The sequence below is a fragment of the Fonsecaea monophora genome (assembly GCF_001642475.1).
Source record: "Fonsecaea monophora strain CBS 269.37 chromosome Unknown Scaff64, whole genome shotgun sequence".
NCBI lineage: Eukaryota > Fungi > Ascomycota > Eurotiomycetes > Chaetothyriales > Herpotrichiellaceae > Fonsecaea > Fonsecaea monophora.
The window spans coordinates 42,739-67,258 of NW_019173995.1; the positions used below are offsets into that span (position 1 = coordinate 42,739).

At 53.7% G+C, this 24,520-nt stretch overlaps 7 protein-coding genes across 7 annotated transcripts; 3 read left to right on the top strand and 4 right to left on the bottom strand.

Annotated features, from left to right (window-relative positions):
- Positions 1-2,896: 2,896 nt before the first annotated feature.
- On the top strand, positions 2,897-4,012 carry AYO21_07865 (hypothetical protein; the record flags this gene model as incomplete). The annotated part of the gene is made up of 2 exons (XM_022657818.1): positions 2,897-3,626; positions 3,681-4,012. 2 exons carry the CDS (start codon positions 2,897-2,899, stop codon positions 4,010-4,012), a joined length of 1,062 nt encoding a protein of 353 aa, XP_022509845.1.
- Positions 4,013-5,541: 1,529 nt separating this feature from the next.
- On the top strand, positions 5,542-7,698 carry AYO21_07866 (hypothetical protein; the record flags this gene model as incomplete). Its single annotated transcript, XM_022657819.1, has 1 exon — positions 5,542-7,698. One exon carries the CDS (start codon positions 5,542-5,544, stop codon positions 7,696-7,698), a length of 2,157 nt encoding a protein of 718 aa, XP_022509846.1.
- Positions 7,699-8,319: 621 nt separating this feature from the next.
- AYO21_07867 (hypothetical protein) lies at positions 8,320-11,565 on the bottom strand (the record flags this gene model as incomplete). The annotated part of the gene is made up of 2 exons (XM_022657820.1): positions 8,320-10,101; positions 11,419-11,565. 2 exons carry the CDS (start codon positions 11,563-11,565, stop codon positions 8,320-8,322), a joined length of 1,929 nt encoding a protein of 642 aa, XP_022509847.1.
- Positions 11,566-12,940: 1,375 nt separating this feature from the next.
- AYO21_07868 (hypothetical protein) lies at positions 12,941-13,903 on the bottom strand (the record flags this gene model as incomplete). Its single annotated transcript, XM_022657821.1, has 3 exons — positions 12,941-13,557; positions 13,624-13,765; positions 13,823-13,903. 3 exons carry the CDS (start codon positions 13,901-13,903, stop codon positions 12,941-12,943), a joined length of 840 nt encoding a protein of 279 aa, XP_022509848.1.
- A 1,478-nt stretch (positions 13,904-15,381) lies between these two features.
- AYO21_07869 (replication factor C subunit 4) lies at positions 15,382-16,627 on the bottom strand (the record flags this gene model as incomplete). Its single annotated transcript, XM_022657822.1, has 4 exons — positions 15,382-15,571; positions 15,691-16,113; positions 16,164-16,484; positions 16,536-16,627. 4 exons carry the CDS (start codon positions 16,625-16,627, stop codon positions 15,382-15,384), a joined length of 1,026 nt encoding a protein of 341 aa, XP_022509849.1.
- A 605-nt stretch (positions 16,628-17,232) lies between these two features.
- AYO21_07870 (hypothetical protein) lies at positions 17,233-18,219 on the top strand (the record flags this gene model as incomplete). Its single annotated transcript, XM_022657823.1, has 2 exons — positions 17,233-18,039; positions 18,106-18,219. 2 exons carry the CDS (start codon positions 17,233-17,235, stop codon positions 18,217-18,219), a joined length of 921 nt encoding a protein of 306 aa, XP_022509850.1.
- A 3,891-nt stretch (positions 18,220-22,110) lies between these two features.
- Positions 22,111-23,505, bottom strand: AYO21_07871 (hypothetical protein; the record flags this gene model as incomplete). The annotated part of the gene is made up of 1 exon (XM_022657824.1): positions 22,111-23,505. The coding sequence occupies one exon, from the start codon at positions 23,503-23,505 to the stop codon at positions 22,111-22,113; it is 1,395 nt and encodes a 464-aa protein (XP_022509851.1).
- Between the last annotated feature and the right edge of the window lie 1,015 nt (positions 23,506-24,520).

The window sequence follows — 24,520 nt, forward strand, 5'->3', positions numbered from 1 at the left end:
TGCCAATAATGCATCTGAAATTGTGTCAAAGATATCATTGGCGTGAGAGTCCCAAGGCCACCTTGTCGCGTCCGCACCTATGCACACGAGTACGGCTGCAGGTCCGGCCTCAAGGGTCGAAAACTGGAGCCAAAACAACAAGTGGACGCCTTGATTCGAACTATTTGCATGACACGGAGATTGTAATCCCAATAACGAGGTGGAAAGACCAAAAACCAAACAGTCTCACAAGATGTGCTTTCAATACAGAGAAGGGGGGGGGTATGTCTGGGAAGCAAACGTGGCTTCAGCAACCATATGACAGGTCAGGCGTGGGGACTTGAAATGCATTTGTCTCTGACACAGGCACATCACGTACATTTCGCCAGCTGGAAGCTCACCAGATCGTTGGGTCGATGTTACCACTGTTGCCATCCGACTGGCTGACGAGGCTCGGCTCGATGACGCCTCTAGATCGAGGAACGTACTCGTACACGGCCAACAGGTCACTGTCGGGATAGAGTCGAACAATGCCCTTGACTTGTTCCATCGACGTGGTCGGACAACTGCCTTTGGGTATAAACTCGCCATTGGGACGATTTCCAAGGCAAAGGAAAGCTTTCCAGAACGGTACCACAGTGTATACACTGTGATTCTGTTCGGAACCCTCCGACCACTATGTACCTAGGAAACGCGTCTCGCGATAGGACACGAGAGCTTTTCACGCGCTTGCGAGATCACATTTCGTGTCGTCAATCAGGACATCCATCACAGTTTGGGTTTTGATCAAAGGATTTTCTGACCGGAGGAATCGTGTGCACACAGCGGCGGTGCAATCCGAGCATTGCTCGAATCCTCGACGACGGTGCCATCCGTCAAACGGCGGTTGTACAGCTGACCACTGGTCTTGTGTGACACCAACACATCCCCCGAGTCCAACTTGATGGGGCTTCGGTGGTAATCTCTCGAGGATCAATCAGCGGCGTTGAAGAGTGTGCCCCCCGACACATTTATAAAGCCAATTGATATACATATCCGAGTACCAGCCCAGCTGAAACCGAGCACTTTTGGACTTGTCGACTTGGCCATTAGCTGCTTCTAGAGCATCGTCTGGGCCTTCTTTTTCACCTGCGCGGCATCCCAGGGCCACGACGGGGCAACCAATCCTGGAGCCTAGGATCAGCTGTGGTGCGGACGGTTTGGAAGTCTGAGCTCCAACCAGGTGTCATGCTCCCCCTGCTTTATGTTCCTCGGGCGCCACACTCTAAATCTCGCCTGGCGCCGCGGCAGGTGGATGCCAGTGGCAGGCTAAGATGCAAGCCTTGTCAGACCAGTGGCTAGTCCAGCTCCCTTGCGCTTGATGAGAACGCCCCCTCGGCCTTTAGCGAACCCCTTGCAAAGGTCCTGGAACAGATCCACTGGCGGGGACGTCATGCCCATTCAGACGCGTTCTTTTCGCCTGGTTTTTGCCCATGGGTCATCAATCCTGACGCTTGTGAGGGTGTCATCATTCCCAGCATCCATGAACCTTGGGCACCGTCGCCAATGCCTGCTTGGAAGTGACAGCTTGATTGTCTGAAGCCCTACCTTTACCTACAGCAGCGAACAGATCGGGCGGGAACTACTTGCTCAAGCTCGAACCCGACGCCCAGAAGATGGACCTCCCTTGACCTCCAACAGGCTGGCCTCTTCGAAATGGGACCCTTTTGGCATTCGCCCCCAGGCCGCGGGTGGGCATGTCTGTCCTCCTGTGGCGCTGCCCACTTCAAAAGACTTTTTTTTCTCTCTTTTGACACCCGGCAAGAAACGCCTTGCCTTGCTCTACTGGATCTTGGGTGGGAAAAAAAAACGACATCACCGGCCGCGTTGGTAGGAGTTGACTTTGACGTACCAGGAACGAGCGACCCATCGATTACTGCCATGCGGTATCTGCGCCATTCCCCATCCAAGTCTCCTTGGTTAAAGTGTTTATTATTGATTTGAGTCGTGCGCACTTTCGCCTGCCACGGCAGCTGCACCACTTCAGGCCTCTTTTTTGTATACATTGCGTTTCCTCCACTATTCCAAGGTACCTGGGTCTTCTTCTTTTTCTTATGCTACCGAACGCTCCTTTACTATTTCTTTCGTACGATCCTTTGCTCCATGTCCTTGCGTTCGTGTCTTGACCTCTCGATTCATTCCGTCTATCCACCCTTCTGACGCCACTAAACCTCCCCCCCACTATCCTTTGGATCAACTCGACGTTGTTTTTCTTTGCCTGTTGATACGGAAGGCGCATATCCTGAGACCATTCGCGACGTACATCTATATGTGCGGCGGAAGTCGCCGAGGATTCGTTTGTGTTTGACCCCAACGACTTGCGCCCGGAACATTCGACTCTCGAGCACGAACAGGATAGCGATTGACTATCCAACCACGGGCGCTGCATCCGCCGGTCCATCCCACAGTATCTGGAGCAGGCGGTAATCCGAAACCATTTTCGCACTTTGCTGTCGGATTCGTGGTTGGCTCTGCGCAGCTATAGAGGTGGTGTCAACTCTTTACTTTCCCAAATCTTATACTTCTCTCTGTCCTGTGACGAACTTCCGACCCACGAAACCCGGACGCACAGAGTCTTCTGCCGATATTCCGATATCGACCTCCTGCCTCTTTCCGCCTCTCAGTGGTTGTATGAGGGAACGAACTCAGGCGAGGGGGAAAGGAGAGGCATCCGAGGTCAAGGAGGAGGCTGTCCTTCCAGGTCCGTCATATCAATTCGGGGGCATACGATTCTCAGAAGGCGCGGGACTGTTACTGTCAACCTGGCGTCGACAGGCGAGTCCGTCTTCCTTAAATGGACGGCAGTGACCGTCGGCGCACCCAGTATGGACCACCATACCAGTCACAGGCGCCATCGCGCCCTCTGCCAGGAGAAGCAATGGGCCCACCTTCGGGCGACAGGTTTGCGCAGCCAGCAACGCCAGCGAGGACAGATATTGGCAGATCTTCGATGACGCGCCCGTATCTTTCCGGCTACACCGGCTACGGGTACCAAGACCCGCAGTATGGCAGCACCCATCTGCAGAGCAGCAGCCCGATGCAAGGGGTGGAGATGCAATACTCACCTGCGTATCTGTCGCAGGCCTCCAGACAGCAACAGGTCCAAGCCTCTCCCTCACAGCAACAGCACCAGCCTTTTGCGCAGTATGCGCCCTCGGCCATGCTTCCGCCGGTAGCACCACAGGCACTCTACGAAAGCATTCCGTTCCAGCAGCGACAAACGGCGATCGAGGTTATGACTAGTCAATTTGCAATTCCCCAATACATGCAGCAGAGCGAACACGCGGGAGCAACCCTCGGTTCTGGTCCCGCTCAATACCTGACTTCCCAAGCGGAGCAGAGTAGCTTCGGTCATGTGGCTGTGACTCGACCATCTATGCCTCAATCTTATGCCACTGGGCATGTCGACTTTCCGGTGATGGAGCAACAGGAGACAGATGCACCGGCTGTGCTGAGCGGCGTTCAAACGGCCCTTGAAGAGAGTCTGAGGGACTACCATCAGCAGCTGCGGGCCACTTTCGACGCGATCATTGCGGGCCGAGTGACGGCAGCTAGCGAGAAACTGCTCGCTCTCACTCGGTGGCTCGTCAGCTCTGTGGCTGCTTTGGGTAAGTGGAATCCTTGATGAGTGAGATGCGCAAGCAAATCTAATTGTTCTCCAGGATTGCACCATGACGACGAGACCAGGCATGCAGAGCGCGTCGACTTCTGGCGAGAGTTGAACTTATGCTGGGAGGCTTTGGGACAAAAACAGAGAGAAATCACAGAAGAGGCCGCTAGAAGCAAGAGACCACCCGTGGACATGCTCTCGGCCAGCAGCATAACCAGTCTCATGGACGACTTGGTGGGCATGTGCGATCAACTCGAGCAATACGGCCTCGTGGACTTTGAAATGGGCATCTGGGAAGAGCAGATTGTCCACATCTTCACGGTCTGCCTCGACCTTCTGCCTCGTGGCGGACTCAAACGACGAGCCAGCGAGAGCCCCGGCTGAGACCCAAATTCAATACCACCATCCTGATTCTCTACCGCCACGACTCTACGACACATTACGAACTGGGAACCCTTTTCCTTTGTGGGCAACGGCCTTTCATTCACCTGATGAATTATACCTCGTTCTTTCTTCATGATACATGAACTTGTACGACCAGGACGTTTTTTCGACTTGCATGATGTACGACTACGAATTGTGAGAACCGGTAATCCTGGCTCACAGCAAAAAAGGCCTTTGAAGGGGTGGGGGAAGGAAAAAAGCACGGAAACAGGCAGGCGGAATTCTACTTTTTTTTGTTTTATTGGCCCCTTTTGGATCTGATCTTGTTTTACATGGCTCGATGCTTGATGTTCGATGCTTGTAAAGGAGGAAGTCTTTTGTACCATAGCTACCGTCGGGTTGGTCGGTAACTTTTTTCGGGCTTTCTCGAACGAGAACCGCAGATTCTGAAGCATTGCAAGGCTCCTGATTGTTGCTTCGGAGGCAGTTCCCTGTGGTTTGTTTCGCAGTCATAGGTGGACACTGCGTGGTGCAATCGAGTGACGGTCCAGCCATTTGAGGACCAGTATACCTGTCTATCTATCGCACCCTTGCTTTTTGAAACAACAACAGCCTCGCTCTGACCACTCACTGAACCTTGTCCTTTTGCATTGTCATCGACTCAGGGGTTGATCTGGCCTCACGTTTACCCTGGATAATGTGTGGCTGTGGTATCTGTCCAAGACCCAATGAGAAGACCGAGACAGGGAAGTGCTCTCAAGAAAGACATAGAGAGCACACCTCTCCACCACTCGTGATGCGGTGGCGAAGAACCGGACCGTCTTTCACAGGTTCCCCCTCTCCCTCTTCCTCACCACTTGCTACGGTTTTCTACTCTCTGAGAAAATTGCTGCTTTAGGGGCCAATCAAGGTCGCAAAAAAAGTCGTCAATGTGGGACTCGTTACAAGGACGCACCTACGAATCAAGAACTGTCTTCCCAGCGAGGATTCGTCGACCAGCGTTTGTCCTGTAAAATGCCTGCCTGCAACCCTCGCCTGCGTCCTCCGCCATGCCACGTCAGAAAACATCAAGCACACAATTCAACTTGACTTGGTTGCTGGATGGATGGAGGGAGAGAGGGAGAAGAGGAGGAAGCTCAAGAGTTGGTGTTGTTGTTGCGAAACAAGCCTCACTTTTCCACCTTTAGCCTCAGCCACTTCCCAGAGGGCTAGGCTACTGGCTACCTACCTCACACCATCCAGTCATGTTGGAGAGAAAATCCGCTTGGACAGCCGACATATCACGTCTCCTTCTGACATGGGGTAGAAAACAGAGCCAACGAGGTCATGTATGTATGTATTACCGCGTTGCTTCCACAACCAGGCAACCGTCAGGCGTCCAATCACGGTCCGGTCGAGTCCATATACGAGGATTACGGTAGCAAAGATGTTGATGATGATGACGGGCGACTTCGCGCCCCAAGAGATATCGATCGACCTGAGGTGCAACAACGAGAAAAAAGAGGCGTTCGACACCTCCATCGCCAGCCATGTCTGCGCCGCGAACAACACCAACTCGCGTCATCGTCATTGGCGCTGGCATCGCCGGCCTCGTCGCCGCAAAGACTTATTTACAAGTCTGCAAGCGTCTCGGGCGACCGCTCGAGTTGATCGTGTTCGACGAGGCAGGGGACCCAGGTGGCGTGTGGACGACGGAGCGCCAGTACCCGGGCTTGATGGTACAGGCTCCCAATGGATACTACGAGCTCTCGGACCTGTCGATGGTAGATGAAGACTACCCGTGGCACTCGCTGGTCCCGGCAGCCCGAGAACAAGCGTATCTGGAAGCCTACGCCCGCAGGTTCGAGGTCTACGACAAGATCCGCTTTGCCACAACTGTCGTCAAAGCCACAAGGCGGGAAGCGCCCTCTCAGCCACCTGGATGGCTCGTCGAGACCGCGACGGGAGAGGTCCTCGAGTGCGACAAGCTCGTCGTTGCGTCGGGTCTTTACTCCAAGCCCCGACCGATCCCGGTGCCAGTCTCGTCTTACACGGGCACGACCGTACACTCGCGCGACCTGGGCCGCGTGCACGAGCGCATCTGCGCGGACCCCACTGTCAACGACGTCGTCGTGGTCGGCGCCTGCAAGTCGGCCGTGGAGGCATGCTCGGTCTTCCTCGCCCGCCACAAGCGGGTGCACTGGCTCATTCGCCCTTCAGACCAGGGCGCGCCGCTGATCATCTCCCACCCGGATGCAAAGCCCAACCCCCTGGCGGTCGCGCTGACCCGGTTCTTCCCCGTCTTCACCCCGTCCATCTGGAGCACCAGCGGCTTCTGGTACGGCTTTCTGCACTCGGGACGCTGGGTGCTCGGCACCTGGCTCGTGCAGGCCTTCTTCGGCCTGATGAGCTGGGCCATCATGAGGGAAATCCACTACGGGCGAAGCCAGAACTCGCGCAAGATCCAGCCCAAGCAAAAGTCCCTGTTCTTCTACACCACCTACCTCAGCCTGGTGGTCGAGGGCCACCCGTTCCTCGACGCCCTGCACGAGGACAACCCGGACAAACTCACCGTCTATCGCGCCACACCCCTGAAATGCGAAGGTAGAGAAATCCTCGTGGATGAGGAGGGTAAGGGGCAGAGGCGCCTCCCGGCTGACGCAATCATATGGAGCATCGGCTGGGATCTGGGCCTGGACTTCTTCGAGCCAGAGGAAGCAGCAGAGATTGGGCTCCCTGTGCCCTTGAGCAACACTAGCAGCAGCAATACCAGGAGCAAGAACCCAGATCCATTGGCGTCCAATGGTGGTGGTGGTGATGGTGGTGATGCTCGCAACCCAGCCTCCGCTACACCAGCAGACGCAGCCCCCCCACCCCTCGAATTCTACGACGACAAAATCCGGAACCTCTTCCCAGCGACGTTGAACCGACCCCCGGCTCAACCGCAAGACCCGACCCGGACCCTCTCACACACGCGATGGGGTTTGTATCGCTTCATCATCCCGTCCAGGCACTTTGCGCGCGACGACCGCACCCTGGCGTTCGCGGGCTTCATCTCGTCCGCGCAGACGGCCACGACATCCGAGATCGGCGCGCTCTGGGCCGTGGCGTGGCTCGAAGATCTGTTTGCGCACCGGCCCATGCCCCTCGTCGACAGGGCCGACGCCGAACGATTCAACACCTTGACGCCACTGCCACCGCCGTCCTCGAAGAAACCGAAGCTTGGACAACAACAACAACACGATGTCGACCGATCAGTCGCTAAGAACGACGACGAAGACCTCCTCCAACGCCTCGCCGACGCCGAGATCCGCTTCACCCAGGCCTTCCAGGAACGGCGCTACGGGCTCCGCGGCGCCAGGGCGCCAGAACTACTCCTCGAGGCCCGCAGCTACATTGACGTGCTGTGCCGCGACCTGGGGGTCGAGGTGCACCGCAAACGGTTCCGCATGCGCGAGCGGAACACCCGCGGGGTCTTGCCGACGACGACGACGACGACGTCGAGGGAGACGGGCTCTAGCTCGAGCTCGAGCTCGGGCCTGGGCCTGTCGGGCCTTCAGGGCTTGTGGGACGCAGCCAAGGACTGGTTCAGGGAGTATTTCGAGCCGTACCTCGCCGAGGATTTCAGGGGTGTCGTCGACGAGTTTTTGAGGAATAACCTTGGAGAAGAGAGGGTCGGCGCGCAGGGGAGAGAGAGAGAGACGTAGATGGACAGACAGATGATCCCACGACATTATCAAACCCAAGGATGGATGGATATGGTGAACGAAGTATCAGGGTATCTATCCATATATATATCCCTATCTTTCAATTCTGGTGTGACGTCCGTTGACAACAAGAGAGAAAGGATCCACGAAGAGGAGTAATAACCAAGCTGCAATCTTTCTTTCACATCCATCGAGTAGCTGTAGCTGCACATGTTGATATCAAGACAGAGTCACCTTTTAAGCAAAACCCCGTTTCCCTCGGACTGACATTGTCTTGTGGGAGCTGTAAACAATACAAAACCGACCGACCAACACTTGTTCGCCGCCGCTATCGCAAGATACGTCTCTTTTTCGGACCCGCTCTTGCATTCCAGTTCCATTGCCCATGCTCGTGGGGACTTTTGAAAAAAGACATCTCAAACGCCTTGCTGAAACCCTCGCTAAAATGCCCCCCAATCCTGTGATACGTGCCCACGATGGGCCTGGAATATGTCCAATATGCACAAAGCACGACATGAGTATGACAAAAGAAAGAACGATTTTCCCTTTCGGACGTCTCCAATGGCGCCATGACACTTCCCCTTCCCTGCTCCGCTCTTTCGTAAAGTCGCAGTCGAGTCATCAATGGGTCTTGCTCGTTGCACCAATAGTTGCACTCTGCGGCGGTACAATCGCAGGCCCATTCCCCTGTGTATCGGGTCGAGGACCTTGACTCTCCCCATCCTCCGCGACGACTCTCACCTGGGGATCGGGAATCTGGATGTCCAGATTCATGTACCCGGTCCTCCTCAGCGGGATAATCTTCACACCATCTCGCGCGCCGACCGTGTGATTCCAATCCTCCAACCACTCTTCCAACCCCTTTAAAGCGCCTTTTATTCCCCAGGGTCGAAAATCTTCCCAGAGCCAACCTGTTAATACACCCATGATGCCGTCAAACCAGTTCCACGCAGAGAAAGGGTCGTACGCTTGACAGAGAGTTTGATTGATGTGTTCTATTACATATCGGAATTCTTGTTCTTGCATTAGAGGGTCGAGGATTTCGGGATATATATTCGAGAATGTAGGAGCGAGGTCGCCCACCACCATCCAGTCGCGACGGATACGAATTATGCGTGTGGCGGTGTACTCAAGGGAGTGTACTGGAACGTGTGGATTCAGATGCGGGAAACAAGGGTGGGAAGGACCCCAAGCGAGCTCCTCGGCGACGTCGCTGTCTTCATCTCCGTTCGGTATACCCCTTTCAACATCTTCTAGAGATGCCGTGTTCGGAGGATGGCCGCTATCTGTGTAGGCTCTCCCGCCAAATGCAGATGAGTGTATTGAGGCAGCGGATTGTGCTCGTTTCAGTGACTTGTGAGAGGTGATGCGCCGAGGAGGCTGTAAGGGCTGGTCGAGAGGATTGACACCATAGCTCTGTCCCAACACAGAGGATGCTTGCTGCGTCGCAGTCCCGTTGTCTCCATTGAATTTGGACACAGGTACTGTGTGCACGCGTTCAGGCGGTTTGAGGCCACTGGGATCTTGTTTTTCCAGGTCCACCATCAGTCCGGCGGTGCCTTGTGAAGGAGGCTCGGGAAAGAAAGTGCTACCGCGCTGTTGATTAGAAGGCAGACCGACACTAGTTCTGTCACCGGTTGGAGTCAGATGAGGACTGTGCTCGACGATGGGGTCTGTGGGAGAGTGTTGACGTGAGCGACGTTGTTCGGGAAGGCTGAGGAGAGTATGGACGTCGCCGGTACCGCGAACACCGGCACCCACGTCGGTGGAAAGCTGGGGTCGTTGAGGCTGGACTCGCACTGGAGTAGGACGAGGGACGTAATTGATGGGATTGAGGACACGAGAAGTGGCAGAGCGCTCGTCGGCCGGAATGGTTCTTTTTTGGCCTTGTCGCGGCAGTAATACTTCGAGAAAGGATCTTCTGTATGGACTAGGAGCTTGTGAAGGTGCAGGCGGGAGGGGAAGCGGCTTCTGTTGGTATAGGAGGTAGTCGGCAGGAGGTGCAGGCTGGGTGGAGGATGAGGTCAAAGATCGCGGGTCTGAAAATGGAGCATGGGAATGATGAATCTCTGCGGTTAGTCCATCTGCATCTCTGACAGGTTGTTTTTCAAGCGCCCGCGGTGATAAATGGCCGTGTTCCAAGGATGCAGGCTCCGTGGTGTCGGTATTGATGGTGGATGGTGCAGCAGCAACAGTAGTTGCAGCGACTTGGGCGCAGGCGTGGATGGGCAGTGGAAAGGGGTGAGGGTCGGTCGTGTCGGGCGTGTCGGACGTGTTTCTGGTAGGGGGAGTTCCGGTGCTGATGCTGCCTGCGGTTGGTCGGCGCTTGCTGAGAGAAGGAACCCTAGAATTTCTGCTGGGCTTCGATTCTGCAGGAACACGGTGCTGCTGCTGCTGTTGCTGCTACTACTACCACTGCTGCTTTGGACACTCAACCGCCTGCGCAGCATTCTGCGCTCTCGACGTGGACGCTAGGTGAATCGACAATACAACTCATACAACCAAGTCTTCAAAATTGTGAGTTCTCGAGGAAGAGGACGCCAGGACAGAGACAAAAGGGAATAATCTTTCCTCTTGGTCCCCTACGCAGGCTGACTCGAGGCTATTCCGTATCCTTTCGTCCTATTATATGGACCTTTGTGCCACCATGCCTCCCGGGTTCAGTTTCCCTCACTTTCCAGAGCTGGTTTGACGAAGTTTGAGCCACTTCGCACCACCCAGCACCATCTGGCCCAAGCGATCCCGCCCTCTCCCCCTACTCTATTGATCGCTAACGAGCATCCCACGTCGGGATGTCCTTTCCGCCTCTCCCAATTCGTATAAATGACTTGCGAGGATTGGGAAATCCCTACAACTACAACTCAAAGAGGCTTTAGCTTGAGAAAAAGGCATGGGTTCGCAGATCATGGTGCCCAATTCGCTCCGAAATACTCGTCGCCTGCGCCCCGTAATGTGGCCCACGGGGCTAGACGGCCTTTGCTCCCCTGGGGCGGCTTGCTAGGGCTAATAAACTTTCACAACGGGTGATAGGCAATTGGGCATCACTTTGGGGAGGAAAAAGGGGAACGATTATCGAGCGACGACCTGAGCACCCCAATGTCACCCGCTGATGTGCCTCCCTTCCTTCCTCAAACCATGTGTTCGACATTAAATCAAGGACTGAGGCAATCGTTCGGAAGGCTCTGTTTCCGGCCGTTCATTGATACATGTATGTGTCAGGTCCGCTACAAGCAGTTTTAGATATCTCTCGAGAAGCAACTCAGACTGACAAATTGGTGCCTTCTTATGTCATAACTTTCATGTCGTTAAAGGGGGTTGATCCTGTGCAAATCCCTACTTGGGACGAAATACTTGTAGGGCAATCCCTAAGAAGCAGGGCTAGCCGCTCGCTGATAATAATACTTCGATCCTCTCCGGTACCGTTGGGCCACTAGCTTCTTTTCTCTCCCAACCTGGTCATTGGCTGCCCTGTGTAAGCGGGTCAACCCTGCATGAACCGCTGCTCTTGTGCTCGAAAAAACAAGCAGACCGCCAGTGATTTCGCTTCTGGAAGCTGATGGACTGACTCTCTTAGCTTTGCAGAAGCAAATCGGCGAAATTCCCAGCTGGAATATCCCTGTCCCTGTTCTACCAGCGTCAAAGCGAGATAATGTTCACAAGGCTTGCAATTCCCGCGCCCAAGATTAACATCCATTCCGAAGGTGGATTAAATGGGCATACGTCATTCGACGACTGCGACGGAGAAGCTGACAAGCCTGTGGAAGTGCCAGAACTGGCCGAGGGCTCTTCGGTCGAAGTGCTTGCACCACCTGTCGACAGCAGTGTCCCGGTAGCACCTGAGGGCGTGGGAGTTGTTGCGGGAGGCATGGTCGATTGGCTTGGTATCGCCACGGTGCTGAACAAAGGATCGGATGTCGAAATAGAAACAGTAGCCTCAGGCCCGATCTATTGTTCAAGACAGGTAAGTGTCACTGCTTCTCGAATTTGACAAAGTCTACAAGTAAATCGATAGATCTTCGCACTCAAAAAGAGATGCCGGAGATGAAGACAGAAGACTCACAGTCACAGGCACACTAAATATGGCGCATATCTCGGCAATTGCAGAATACGTAACTGCAAGTGGTCAGTATCCGGCTGATAGCAGCATTGAAACACCAGTACAGACTTTCTTGATCCGTAGCGTTGCAAGAAGCCACGGTACAGTTGTTAAGCCTCTCAATGTACATGTTATTGGCACACAGGCACGACCATTCGCTGTTCACTGTCATTAGCCACGACCCTGTAAGTCGACCACTACCTATACATGGCACAGAATACCGTGCACACAACATACCTTCGCTGACAGTTCGTACCATTGACATTTGCGACACAAGCGAGCTGTTATTTAAGGGGGACATCTTAGCGAAGGGAACCCTAAGCCCCAACAAGACTTGGTTCACTTACAGCGCATGCATCAACATCATCCTGAGCCCAGGCTCTGTGGGCGTAACAAATGCACCACAAGGTAAGAAGCTGGGGAAGGGTGTTGACAGTCTTCATGGCTGGCGACGATATGCGATGAGGACGTTTTTTATCTCTCGGATCCCAGAAAGAGTCGGATTATAGGGCGAATCTAATGAACAGCTGGGTTGGAAATTCTTGATCATACCAAGCCAGAAAGAAGTTGACTTGGGTGGTAGGTAGCACGGTGGCTAGTGGTTCGAGATATTCAACGTGGCAGGAGCAGGTGACCTGAAGATATCAGGCAGCGACCATTCTCCCCCGCACGAATTGCAGTTGTATTCGCATTCGGCTTGCTGCCTCGTAGATACAACCAGTGCCTGGCTCGCACTCTGAACTCACCAAGCGCATTTCATGGTGTTTGATGTGACTTGGACTACCGAGAGTTTGCTCCAGCGATCAAGGATGACGTACAGGGAACTTGATGGGCGAGTGAAATTCTTGGCAGCCTCGTAACCACATTCGAAGCTCACGTGGTGGTGTGACAAGGGAAATCGAAGTCATGGAACAAATGCTTAGGAGCACAATGTTTTCATTCTCGTGTCGGTCGCAGTGATATAGACTAACTTTGAAACTCCCCAGTAACAATACAATCCATCATGAATGCCTATAATAATGGTAATAGTCATTAATCTCGTGTCCCTGACCGTCCCAGTGTAACATTTTCTCCGTGTCCAATGCAGTAGGTGTCAGAAATATTCTGGTGGCCCATGTCAAGAATGCAACTCTTCCAGAAGTGCAATTACAGAGCAATCATGGTGGCAAAGATAGCCGCCACGAGAGCGCCGCAAGCACTGAGACCTCGAAGAGAAGGAGCGGCATTGCCCGAGTCAGAGGCGCTGGTAGCAGCAGCCACGGCTTGGATACCAAAGGTTGTGCCAGTGATGACTTGAGTCGAGCCGCCAGTCGTGACGGTCGTGGTGATGGTCGCAGGAATAGGGCTGTTGGTGGTGGTGCTGCAGCCGGACCAGGTACCGGTCCACGACGAGAAAGGACCCCAGCCAGCAGTCCAGGTGGTCCATTGATCGCAGTTGACACCGCTGGCTTTAGTGCCCCAGGGGCCAAAGCCACCGGGTCCGAAACCAGGACCACCTCCACGACCTCCCCAGGAGCCTGGGCCACCCCATGGACCTTGGCCACCCCATCCACTGGGAGCAGAGGGCAAGCCAGTGGAACAAGCAGAGATCCAGCTTGACCACTGATCCGAGTTCCAACCACCACCGGGACCGAAACCGGGGCCGGCCGTGATCTGAGAAGGCCAGGCCGAACCGCCAGAGGTAGCACTAAATGTTGCTTGCTGAGAGTTGGTGACTGTAACGCCTGCGTTGGCGCAAAGCTGTGCAACAGCGCCATAGATAGCTATATTCAGGTGTCAGCTCGGTGAACTTTATTTCCTGGCTCTTATTGTGGTGATAGGCAACTCACCCTCTTGATCGGTGGTGTTCGTGCAGGATGTTGCAACACAGGTGTTCAACTGAGCGATGGCGGTTTGATTGGAGCAGAGGCAGTCCCAGCCGCTGGAGGCGTCACAGGATGTGCCATCCCAGCTTCCCATGCAGTCAGACCACTGCAGATTTGTTAGAATTAAGACCCTTTAACAAGAGAACATGTGCGCAGGACATACCGAGCAGGATGGGAGCCATGCGAGAGTGGAGGTGGTGAACAGGGCTGCCGCCAAGGGCACGGCGGATGCGAAAGACTTCATACTGGATGAGAATGGATATCTGATATGCGTGTACTAAGTAGTGGTGATAAATGAGTACAAAGTATGATCGACTGAGAATGTCGGTCGAGGTCTGACTTATGTTGAGGAGGATAAAGACGGGCTTGTCTGTTGTGGGAGGGGCGCTGAAAGAGTGCAAGAGCAATGCAAGGTGGCAGGGAAGGAGCAAGATATAGGGATCTCGTAGGGCGCAACGAGCCTCAGGCGAGCCATGCGTTTGTTGTCTGTCACCTTATTACTCGAGAGACGGCCTCTGGATGATCGCAGGGTTGGGGGGGAACAGGGGTGGAGCGCACAGCCTTACCGCATGGCTGGAAGCGGTTTCTTGGAAGTCCGAACTTAGCATCATTATACGGGGATTCAGTGGCTGGTAAGGGAGACTGCTAGCTATTGACAGTTAGAGTCCTCTTAGTGCAAGGAACGGAGGTCGGAGACAAGGACGCGTCATGCAAGCCATGGCCGGGAAATTTTGATTCTTTAGGGCCTTTTCAGGCCTGTTGGAGCCTAGCGCAGGCACATTCAATTGCTATCAGGCTTGCCAGGCTTGCCTAGGGCCTGGCAGGCTGGCACGGCCTCCAGAGTCGGCTACATCAATTGGCTTGGCTCATCCATCTCTCCATCCCTCTATCTGGCATCGGGGCCACGGTACCTCGTACAGGCCCCCGTGACGCCCAATCGGGGCTAAACTCAATGCTCAAGGGTCCGGCTTTTAAAAGATCCATCTTGATTCGTGTCTATTTTTGCGGACCTGGGGAAAGTCCCAGGTCAATGGTCCTTCATCTGCACCTCAGCCTCAAAACCCTCAGGCCTCGCCGCCATCACAGCCCTGGTTCCGAGGCCTCGAAATACGGCACATTCAAAATTCCATTCAAGCGAGAGGGGCACTGGGCCTCGTATGTTGCTCGTCCGTAGACTCTGGGCAATCTTCAGCTTCAACCGACAGTCTGTGTCTGCCCGACTGACGTGCCAATAGCACTGACGCGTCACGCTGCTTGTGCTACCGCAACCTCCCCGAACTATCACTTAGCCAACGTACTCGTAGCCCGGAGAGCAGTCAAATCAACCAAAGGGGTTCAGAGTGATTGACGTCGGCTTTCCTCGAAGGGGACAAATCAGTAGGTGATGACGTGGAAAGCTGGAAAGAAAGAATTGACCTCCCCTTACTCAGATCGGACAATCGGTGGCTGGGCCCCGACTTCCGAGTAACCGTCGAGCCCCTCTTGAAGGGGCAACGCTGAATGCCGCAGCACTGGAGCGAAGATTGGCGGATTTGGAGCTTGGCTGGGCTCGGTACAAGCCTGCCAAGCAATACATCGTAGTCCTTATTCTCATTCAAGAGTCAAGCGTGGGTCTCCGCCCGTGTCGGTCTGGAAGTGCCAAGATGGCATCTGGGACGTCTTTTCTCAGCACACCGCTGGTGCCGCCGCCCCTTGCCGTCCCGTTAATTAATCGCTCGTCCTTCATGCTGGAACCTCAAACAGCTCCGGCTTCATATTTATCTTGCACAGTTTGGCCAAACACCCGCTCAGTTGCAGAAAAGATTGGACTCCCTCGAGAATGCGCATGTGCGTGAATCCAATTTCTTTGATGAATTCGAGTTTCGAATGCTCCGAGAGTGTGGGGATGGTCTTCGTGACGCGGAACATAGTGCTTATGATGTCGTGTGAGGAGTATCCCAGATCCCTTTTTAGGGTTGCCCCATGCCGGTTAGTTGTGACTTTCCACATTGTCGGACATGAGCCCGCAATGATCAGAACCGTATGACTTACCATAATTCCTTCAACGAGTCAACTGCGCTGTCGATCTTGCCCTCCCAGCATGCCTTGATCATTGCTTGGACTTTTACGGGGTGCGGACTGTCGACGACTCGGAAGACGTTGTCCCCACTGACGAAGCCGAATCCTGCCCACGTACTCTGCAGGTTATTAATCGCCTGTCGCATGTCTCCTTCTGCGCTGAACACGAGAGCAGCCAGGCCATCTTCGGAGTATTCCACCTTTTCTGCCTCGACTATTTGCATCAGGCGCTTCACCACTTGCGCGTCCGTCAGACGGGAAAACCGCAGGATTGCACATCTCGATTGCAGAGGTTCGATGATCTTGTTCGATTGGTTGCAGGCAAATGCAAAGCGGGTGGTGTTCGAATAGATTTCCATGGTTCGTCGCAGCGCCTGTTGTGCCCCAGGTGTCATGCTACACTCCCAAGTTAGACTCGCGTAAACATGCGGCCGGCACCTCCATACCTGTCGGCTTCATCAAGAATAACCAATTTGTGCCGCCCAGGTGGCAACGTCACCTTCTTTTGCGCAAATCCTTTGATTCTATTCCGGACGACATCGATACCTCTTTCATCGCTCGCATTCAACTCCAGCACGGCCTCTTTGTATGCGTCGCCCAGAAGTGTCCGCGCAAGACACAAGACGGATGTGGTCTTCCCAATTCCCGGCATGCCAGAGATGATGACATGCGGCATGTTTCCATCTTTTGCAATAATCTTGAGTCGTTCGATGATCTCTGTGTTCCCAACAACGTCGTCGAGATAGACAGGTCGGTATTTTTCTACCCTTCACGTCGGTCAATCCTGCTCTGCGGATTTTTGGGTGAGAAGGGCTTACCATGGCAGTTCGTAATCTGGTGTTGCACCACTGCCAGCAGCATTGAGAGCTTTTCTCGCTGCCGCAGAAGATGATTCAGCTTGACCTGACATTGTTATGACTTGACAATACTGTGTTTTTGTTGCTGTGCGGGTTATTGGATCATGAAAACAGCACGCAGCGCAGTTTCTCATAAGGATGCCAGGCGCGTCAAGCGGGACGCGTTAAGTGCTGCTTAGGCTTGGCGGGGCCACCATCTTGATTCGTCTGGGCTTCCGCAGCTCTACAGCCGCCAGTCATTCCCCTACAAGTTCCGAGTTCTGAGAATCGAGTTCCTCATAGGCAAGTGAATTTCACGGCAGAAGCGAAGCTCTGCAGCCTTGATGAGCTGCAGGGAAAGAGCATACGTTCACGAGAATAATCAATCTTTCTCCTGTTGCTGTTCGAAATGAGATCGCTCCTCTAGCGAATGCACCTTTTATCTCGGACTACATCTGCCGAAGTCTGAAAACGTCATTACCAAGCAAAGCTTTGGGGCTCTGGGGCTACAGGTTCGTGGTTAATCCAGAAATTTCGAGCCATCGTGTGGTTCTCGAGTGGTTGTGGAGAAATTTCCAGGTCATCAAACCTCTACAAGTACACTCACTACACTCAATCATTTGTTAAACTGCACGATAAGCTCATTAGGGTTTTCGGGATCGCGTATAAACAGAACACAATGATTGTGCTTACAGGAACCACGGGACATTTGGGGTCCCGAGTTTTGGATACACTGCTACGCCAGAAGTTGATTCCACCATCACAGTTGATCATTTCGTCAAGCCATCCGGACAAAGTATCCCCTGCTGCCCGTGATGCCGGCATCGAGATCCGCCATGGCGATTTCACGTCCCCTGGCTCGTTGGCCGCTTCTTTCAAAGGTGCCGACGCTCTGTTTCTGGTCTCGTTTCCCTCGCCAAGTGTCGACAGATGGCTCCATCATAAGGCTGCAATCGACGCGGCTAAACAGGCTGGTGTAAAGACTGTGATTTATACCAGCTTGATGTTTGGCGGCAAGACCGGCCTAGACAGCATAGCGGGTGTTCAGCAAGCGCATATCAGGACTATCCAATATCTGACACAAAGCGGACTGCAATATGTTATTGTGAGAGAGGGGATTTATGCAGAAAGCTGGTGGCTCTACGCTGGGTTTCAACCACAAAAATTCAAAAAGGGCGACGCAGGCGAGATCAGATTTGTCATTCCAAATGATGGTCCAGTGGCTTGGGTCACATGGGATGACCTGGGGGAAGCGACTGCAAAGATTCTCCAAAATTATGAGAAGTATCTCGGTCAGACATTGAGCCTGACTGGTCCACGAGCAACCAGCATCAGCGATGTCGCCAAGCTGGTCGAGGAGCACACCGGGCGCACAGTCAAAGTCGACATCGTGGGCAGAGAGGAAGCCGAACGCTATCACAAGGTTGAGAAGAAAAGTGTGCCCGAGGACAACTTCTGGGTTGTGGAGAGCTGGAGTGGCTGGCATGTAAGTATTCCAGAGCAACAAGCCTGGCTTTCCCGTCCGACCAGATTGGTGCTAACAGCAATTCAGGACGGAATCGCCAAAGGGGAGACAGCGACAGTTGATCCCTTGATCGGTGAAATCCTGGGACGGCCCCCAAGGGGGATTGAAGAGATGGCAAGTCGTTTATTTACCCCTGAGTAGGCTTTTGTTTCGAGGGTACAGTGTCGGAGGATCCTGGGCGATAGGCATACATGGCATACAAGGCATACAAGGTATACAAGGCAGAATTGTCTTTCTTCAACTGCTTCCGTGTTGTCCACCGGCGTTCGAGTCATTTATGGACCAGGCTGAGCGGTCTCTCTTTAAATTAACCCAAGCGAGCATGGCAGCCTACTTCGTCATTGGCGTGTTCACAGCCACAAACAGCCTTGGGAAAACCGGTGAACTGGTCTCCACCAGCCGCAACCCGTGGCTCTCCCGAGGTCATCCGGCGTTGCAGAAAAGAGCGAATTGAGAAGGGGATGGAAAACAAAAGCACAATATTTCACTGGGTCCCGGTATGCGATCTGAGACCATCCTCCTGAACCGTGCAGGCTTTGCGACAAACTGGAAAAACTCTGGGCTTACGCGCGCTGGTGTCCTGGATCCTGACGGTTTCATTGGCTCTTCTCGTCGAGTTAAAGCCCCTCGGATGCGGACGCGCTGTGTGTTTGTCGCTCCACCTGCCCACACAACATTCTCGTTATGCACAGTTGGTGTTGGGCTGGTGCTGGGGAATCCTGCATCAGGCAGCCCGCCATCCTCAAGGAGGGGGGATTTTGCGTCGTAATGCTCTCTTGCGATCCGGGTTGGTGTCCACCGGGAGAGACAATGTGCCGAGACACTGTGCGAACATTTCTCTAGTGAGATATGTATATACAGAAAGTCCGCGTCAGGTGAGTCTCCCAATGGTTCTCTTTTCTTTTTGCACTCTTTCCATTCCCTGTTCCACCCACTGATCCCTTGACATTCAAAACGTCGATCGGGGCCTTAATTCGAGCATTCCTCCCTCTCAAAAAGTATTTTGGTCTAAATTTCGACCACCATGGGCCTGTCAGACGGACTCGTGGTGTTTCTGTGCATCCTGATCGCTGGGATCGTGGTGGCGGGTGCCGCAGCACTCCATCGCGTCGTCGCACGCCGCGAGTTCACGGCAGAACTACCCCAGCCCACCAACGAGCAGCAATCGTACATGAGGACGGTGCGGTCGAGAAAATGGCCTATGATCTGGGTTGATGAACGTCTGCCGCCATCAACGGTGACGTCGACCGTGTGAATTGGTCTCGTTGGTATCACCGATGCGAATTTTTGCAGCGGGACTGCACCCACACAATCCCGTCGACCATCTTGTCTTATTGCAGATAAGATGGTCCAAAGGGTCTTCTCGTCTCTGCTGAGCCTTTGACAAATATGGAATGGTGACTGAGTGCCATGGTGAAGCCTTGTCAAATGGACGTACATCACCGCCACTGTCACCATGAGTCGTCAAAAGACAAGTCCCACTGCGAGACAAGGATAGACAGATCATGAGCCTATCTCGACAGCCAGTATCCTCCATATGGCCTCGTGGCATATAACCGAGCCATCATGCAAGGTTCTTGCGAGATCGAATCTTCAGTTTTGAGACTCCATCTACCAAATAATATCGAAGTCGAGTCGAAGTCATCCAAGCGCCTCACGCCTTTGCTCGGGCCTTACCAGCTACCTACTTGTATGATTGACCCACGGTCTACAATCACGTCGCTCGGTATTCGCCCTCGACCAGCACCCGCCGCTCTGGTTGTTATCAGGTTGGCCCGAGACCGCGCGGTATACTGCCCAAGTACATGTCGCCCTCCTCTCGGGGAGTCAACGATGTTGGCTTGCACTAGAAGAGACTCAGCTACACTTCACCCACACAAAAACTATCTACTATTCACCCTTGCTCTCTCCCTCTCTCCCTCTCTTCACACAAACTATCTCCCGAGTTCACAATGCATGCGGTACAAGTACAAGTGCAAGCACATAGGGGTCCCGGAGGAGCCCGTATCGAGTATGGCAAGGCAAGGCAATGCTATGCATATTATGTTATGAGGTGAATGAGATGGGATCATATGACGTCTCCGATCAGAACGATCGGAACGCTCAGACAAGCCAGCCCCGGCCAGGCCAAGCCATGAGAATCACACCAGTATGGTTGCAACAGTGTCATCCTTGGAGATGACTGATAAATGGTGGGGAGGAGGAAAAGGGAGAGAGGCAGTGAGGCAGTGAGGCAGTGGGGCGGAAAGGGAATACGCTGTATGGGATGCATGTCTGGAATGTTTGGAATGTATACATGAGATTTATGGAATATCTGGGATAGAGAGAGAGAGGTGATGTATAGATAGATGTAATGAATAGGGGTGATGTACATAATGTAGTGTATGTCTACACACTGTGCTCGATATAGAATGGTTTTTTTCCCACTCTTGCCTTTAGCTTGTACGGTATTGTCTGTACCATGTACCATGTACGTTCTCACTACCAATAACTCACTACTCACTCACTGCTGTGGAGTTATAATACATGCAGATTTGTGGGACATCACACATATCTATCATGTCCATCACCCACCCATCCATCATCCATCATCCATCCACTTATCAACATCCATCCCATACATACCTATGTAGGTACCTACAGTGTCCATCCTCGGGAATATGAGGCGTTTTCACCAATTGAGGATATATCTGGAATCGGATTGGCTGAGGTGGTCGGTTGGGTTCAAACTCCTCTGTATATATGTACTTGTATTGTCTATACGGAGTACACCAACAGCACCAAGTACCTATTGAGTCTCTCACCCTCCTCAACTTCCACGATGGTTCCAAGGCTCCAACCTAACTCAACACCTCAAAACGCAAAGCTTTACAGTAGGATCAGTGCCCCCCGCCCCCCTTCCTTTTCTCTGGTACTACATGACCAACCAGCCAGCCAGCCAGCCCCTTCTTCCCGTGTCTTTCAGCCGCCGTCCGCCATGGGGCGCTGGCATCATTCTTGACACTGATTTGGTGAGTGATCTAACGTCGATCGAACTCTTATACTTTTTCTATAGGAGAAACGTTCTCATCTCGCACGTCTCTTCTACCATAGGCTAACGTCCAATTTCATCTTGAGCAGCTCTTGACTCTCCCACTTAATGTCGAGTCTTCCAGTCTTTCTATATGTCTGTCTGTCTGTCAGAAGTGACCACAGGCAGGCACAGGCGGTGATGATATCGCTGACTGTCAAGACTACCCAACTACTTGACTGTTTGCTCAGATCCTCCCTGTCTGTCTCTTGCTGTCACACAACCTCGACGGTGAAGGCGTCGTCAGACCCCTCTGGAGCTACCTACCCTGGTTACACCGTCGCGGCATATTGGCGAAAGTGTTTGGTTGAGTGGACGTAAGGGTCAAAGACGGAAAAAGAGAGCGGCGTACTCCTCCTGCACATACTTACCGAGTACATACATCCGACAACGCAGTCTGGTTCGTTTTGGTAGGATGGTACCCTCCCACTCTAAGCGCCATCGCCATCGCCATCACCATCACCATCACTACCACCGTGACCATCACACTGGTCTCTTTGTTTGCCGTTCACCTTACCTTGGGGGGAGGGGTGGAGGGGAGAGTGGCCATGACCATTACCCAGCGGAGGTGTGCGATATCTCCTTTATATTTGCACGAGGCAAGAGGCCTAGTTAGGTGGCCAGTAAGGCTGACGTAATTGGGATTGCAATAGGGCGATATTACGTATCAAGCGTTGACGCCATTTGGTAAGTGGAGAGGGCGGTCACGATGGTCAATGAATGAAAGCTACCTCTAGGTAAGGTAAGGAGACGGATGGATCGGGGGTTGTAAATCAGAATCCTTTCTCCCTGCGTCGATCGCATGCACATGTACTCGGTCCTGTATCCAGTAGGTAGTATCTGCTCGTATGGAGGGATGAGGATCTTACATCGACCACGACTAGGATACTGTCGGAAAATATCGTGAACAAAAATACGTACATTGGTCATTAGTCTATAACCACGGTCTCCTCCCCCTCGATTTACAGTCCTCGACTGGGCAACGGCCACGTGGCCGAGACTCTTCGGTTGTTCAGTCTCCCAATCCCCCCGTACTGCAGACCGGGCGTGCACAGCAGATGCTGCCCGCCGGGGTTCTGGCTCAGGCGGATGTGCGCCCACTCGCCCTCGGCCAGGACCTCGATGCCCACGGGGTCGAGGGCGTCGACCTTCTTCTCCAGCTCCTCGTGCGTGTACCCGCACAGGTCGTGGCCAAAGCGCGCCTGGAGGTGCTCGGCGATGTCGATGATGTTGCGGTACCGCCCGAACCCGCGGCCGCTGCGCCAGAGGATGCCGTTGCGGAAGCTGTCGATCCACACGGCGAACATGCCGGCGATCCAGAAGTTGGTCAAGGCGCAGACAATCCACAGGTAGCCGCTGGACAGGCCCCATTGGTACGTGGTGCTGGGGACGCACTGCAGGATGCCCCTGGGGGTCTCGTCGGTCTGCATGACCCAGTTGTAATTGTCGTCGACGAAGGCCTTGAACGACATGTTTTGCCCCGCGATCAACACGTCGGTGAACTGGCCTGGGTAGTCCACGCGACACCCTCCACTACTCGCACAGTGCGCGTCCAGTGAAATCCTGTCGAGTTGGTCGTAGTCGAGCTCAATCAGTTTGTATGTTGAGTCTCCTGCAGTGGTGATGTTGACCATGGTCTTGTACTCGACCATGTACCCGGTGGTCAGATCGAGGAGGGTGGGCAACGCAATCAGGTACGCCACCGACACGGCAAGCCAGATGAGGGTGACCCGGGCACGGACCGTGTCCACCTTTGTGACAGCTCGGAGTTGGTACCACGCCCCCTTGATGGACGTCGTATCGAACGCCATGGCCGTGTACAACTGCAACGGCACCCGCTCCTTCTGGAGAATCCGGAGGATGGCCATGCTGAAGAGATGGTACGAGAGCCAGGACAAGAAAACCTGCGAGCCCCTGCCCAGGATCAAGTTGAGACCTGCATCCAGGATCTTGACCGACGTGTACGTGAACGAACCCCAAGCCAAGTTGATGGCGAACCGCCCGGAATAGAGAGAAGGGTCGCAGGGAAAGAGTCGCACCGCCAGTCGACGATTCCCGAAGATATCGAGGAGGGTGTAGAAGGGGAACCCGGCGATCAGACCGGGGAGGACGGAGCCAATGATGCACGCCGCATAGACCAGAAAGACACCAAAAGTGATGAGGCCATTTCGGACGGTGCAGTATTTGCGAAGAGGTCTCAGAGGTTTAGGAGGGAGGGCATTCGGGGGCGGAGGCGGCGACACAGGCTGGCTCTGGAACTGACTCCCGTATGGCCGAGGGAGGTCATCTTTGGAGGAGTTGACGCTGTGGACATTGAGCCGGGGTTCCTTTAAGAGATATTCCTCGATTGAAGGCATTTTTTTTCCTTTCTTCAATGGCGCCAGGCGCAGCAAATATGAAGAAGAGAGTGACAAGTAAACAAAGTCAAACTGAACGACACACCACACGACGCACAAGACTCGCCAGCTGGTGCCAGGACATTTTAAACCGAGCGATGCTCAACATGGCCTCGCCTCAAAGACCAAACAATCCCCTTTCAATGGAGCGCATTGAGGGGAGAAAGGAGAAAACTTTGGGTGATGGCGCACGTTAGCGACGCCATGTGGACATGAGGCACTTTGAGCCATGTGTGTTGGGGAAATTCGGTAGTGGTTGTCCATGGCCCAGATGGCGACGAGGACCGGGTTCTAGAATCATGAACCCCTGTAAGTGGTTCCGTCAAAAGTCCAACTTTCTCCCTCCCTGCAGATTTTATCAATTAATTAGGAGTGACAATGCCGTTTCCGGTCATCATGGCCACTGTAAGGTTTCGGCTGGAATCGCTCAACCCGCTCACTAGTAACAGAATGGACGTCTCCAGCCAGCCTCGGCCAGTCCGCCAAACGCCACAAGACTATAGACCGCAGGCGAGAAACCGCCCTTACCATACCGAGTAAAAATGTTGATGTACGAGCACAAGTAACCATGTCTCTCTTGTGCTAGACAACACCTCATACACATGCAGAATGCTCCAACGTGATCGTCTGCAATCGTGGCAATATAGCAACAAAAGTCGATCGTGCTATCATGTATCGGCGAGACATGGCCCGTCAAGGCACCGAGCAGACATTCTCCACCGCGACAACGGGCTGCGGTCCGCTCAATTCCTATCATCTGGACAGCGTGATGAGACAGAATCGTTCATTATCAATCTTCTGCTTTCCGGCCCGACTCCCAGCGACAGAAACCACCAGAGCAAAGTCCTGTAGGTGCTGATATCGCACGGGCCACCTATCCGCCGTAGAGCCTGATGCTCATGTATTGTCCCCTTGGTCATCCACAAGACCCTTCCACGGCCATCTCGGTTTTTCCATAGTCCGGGATGGCTATAAG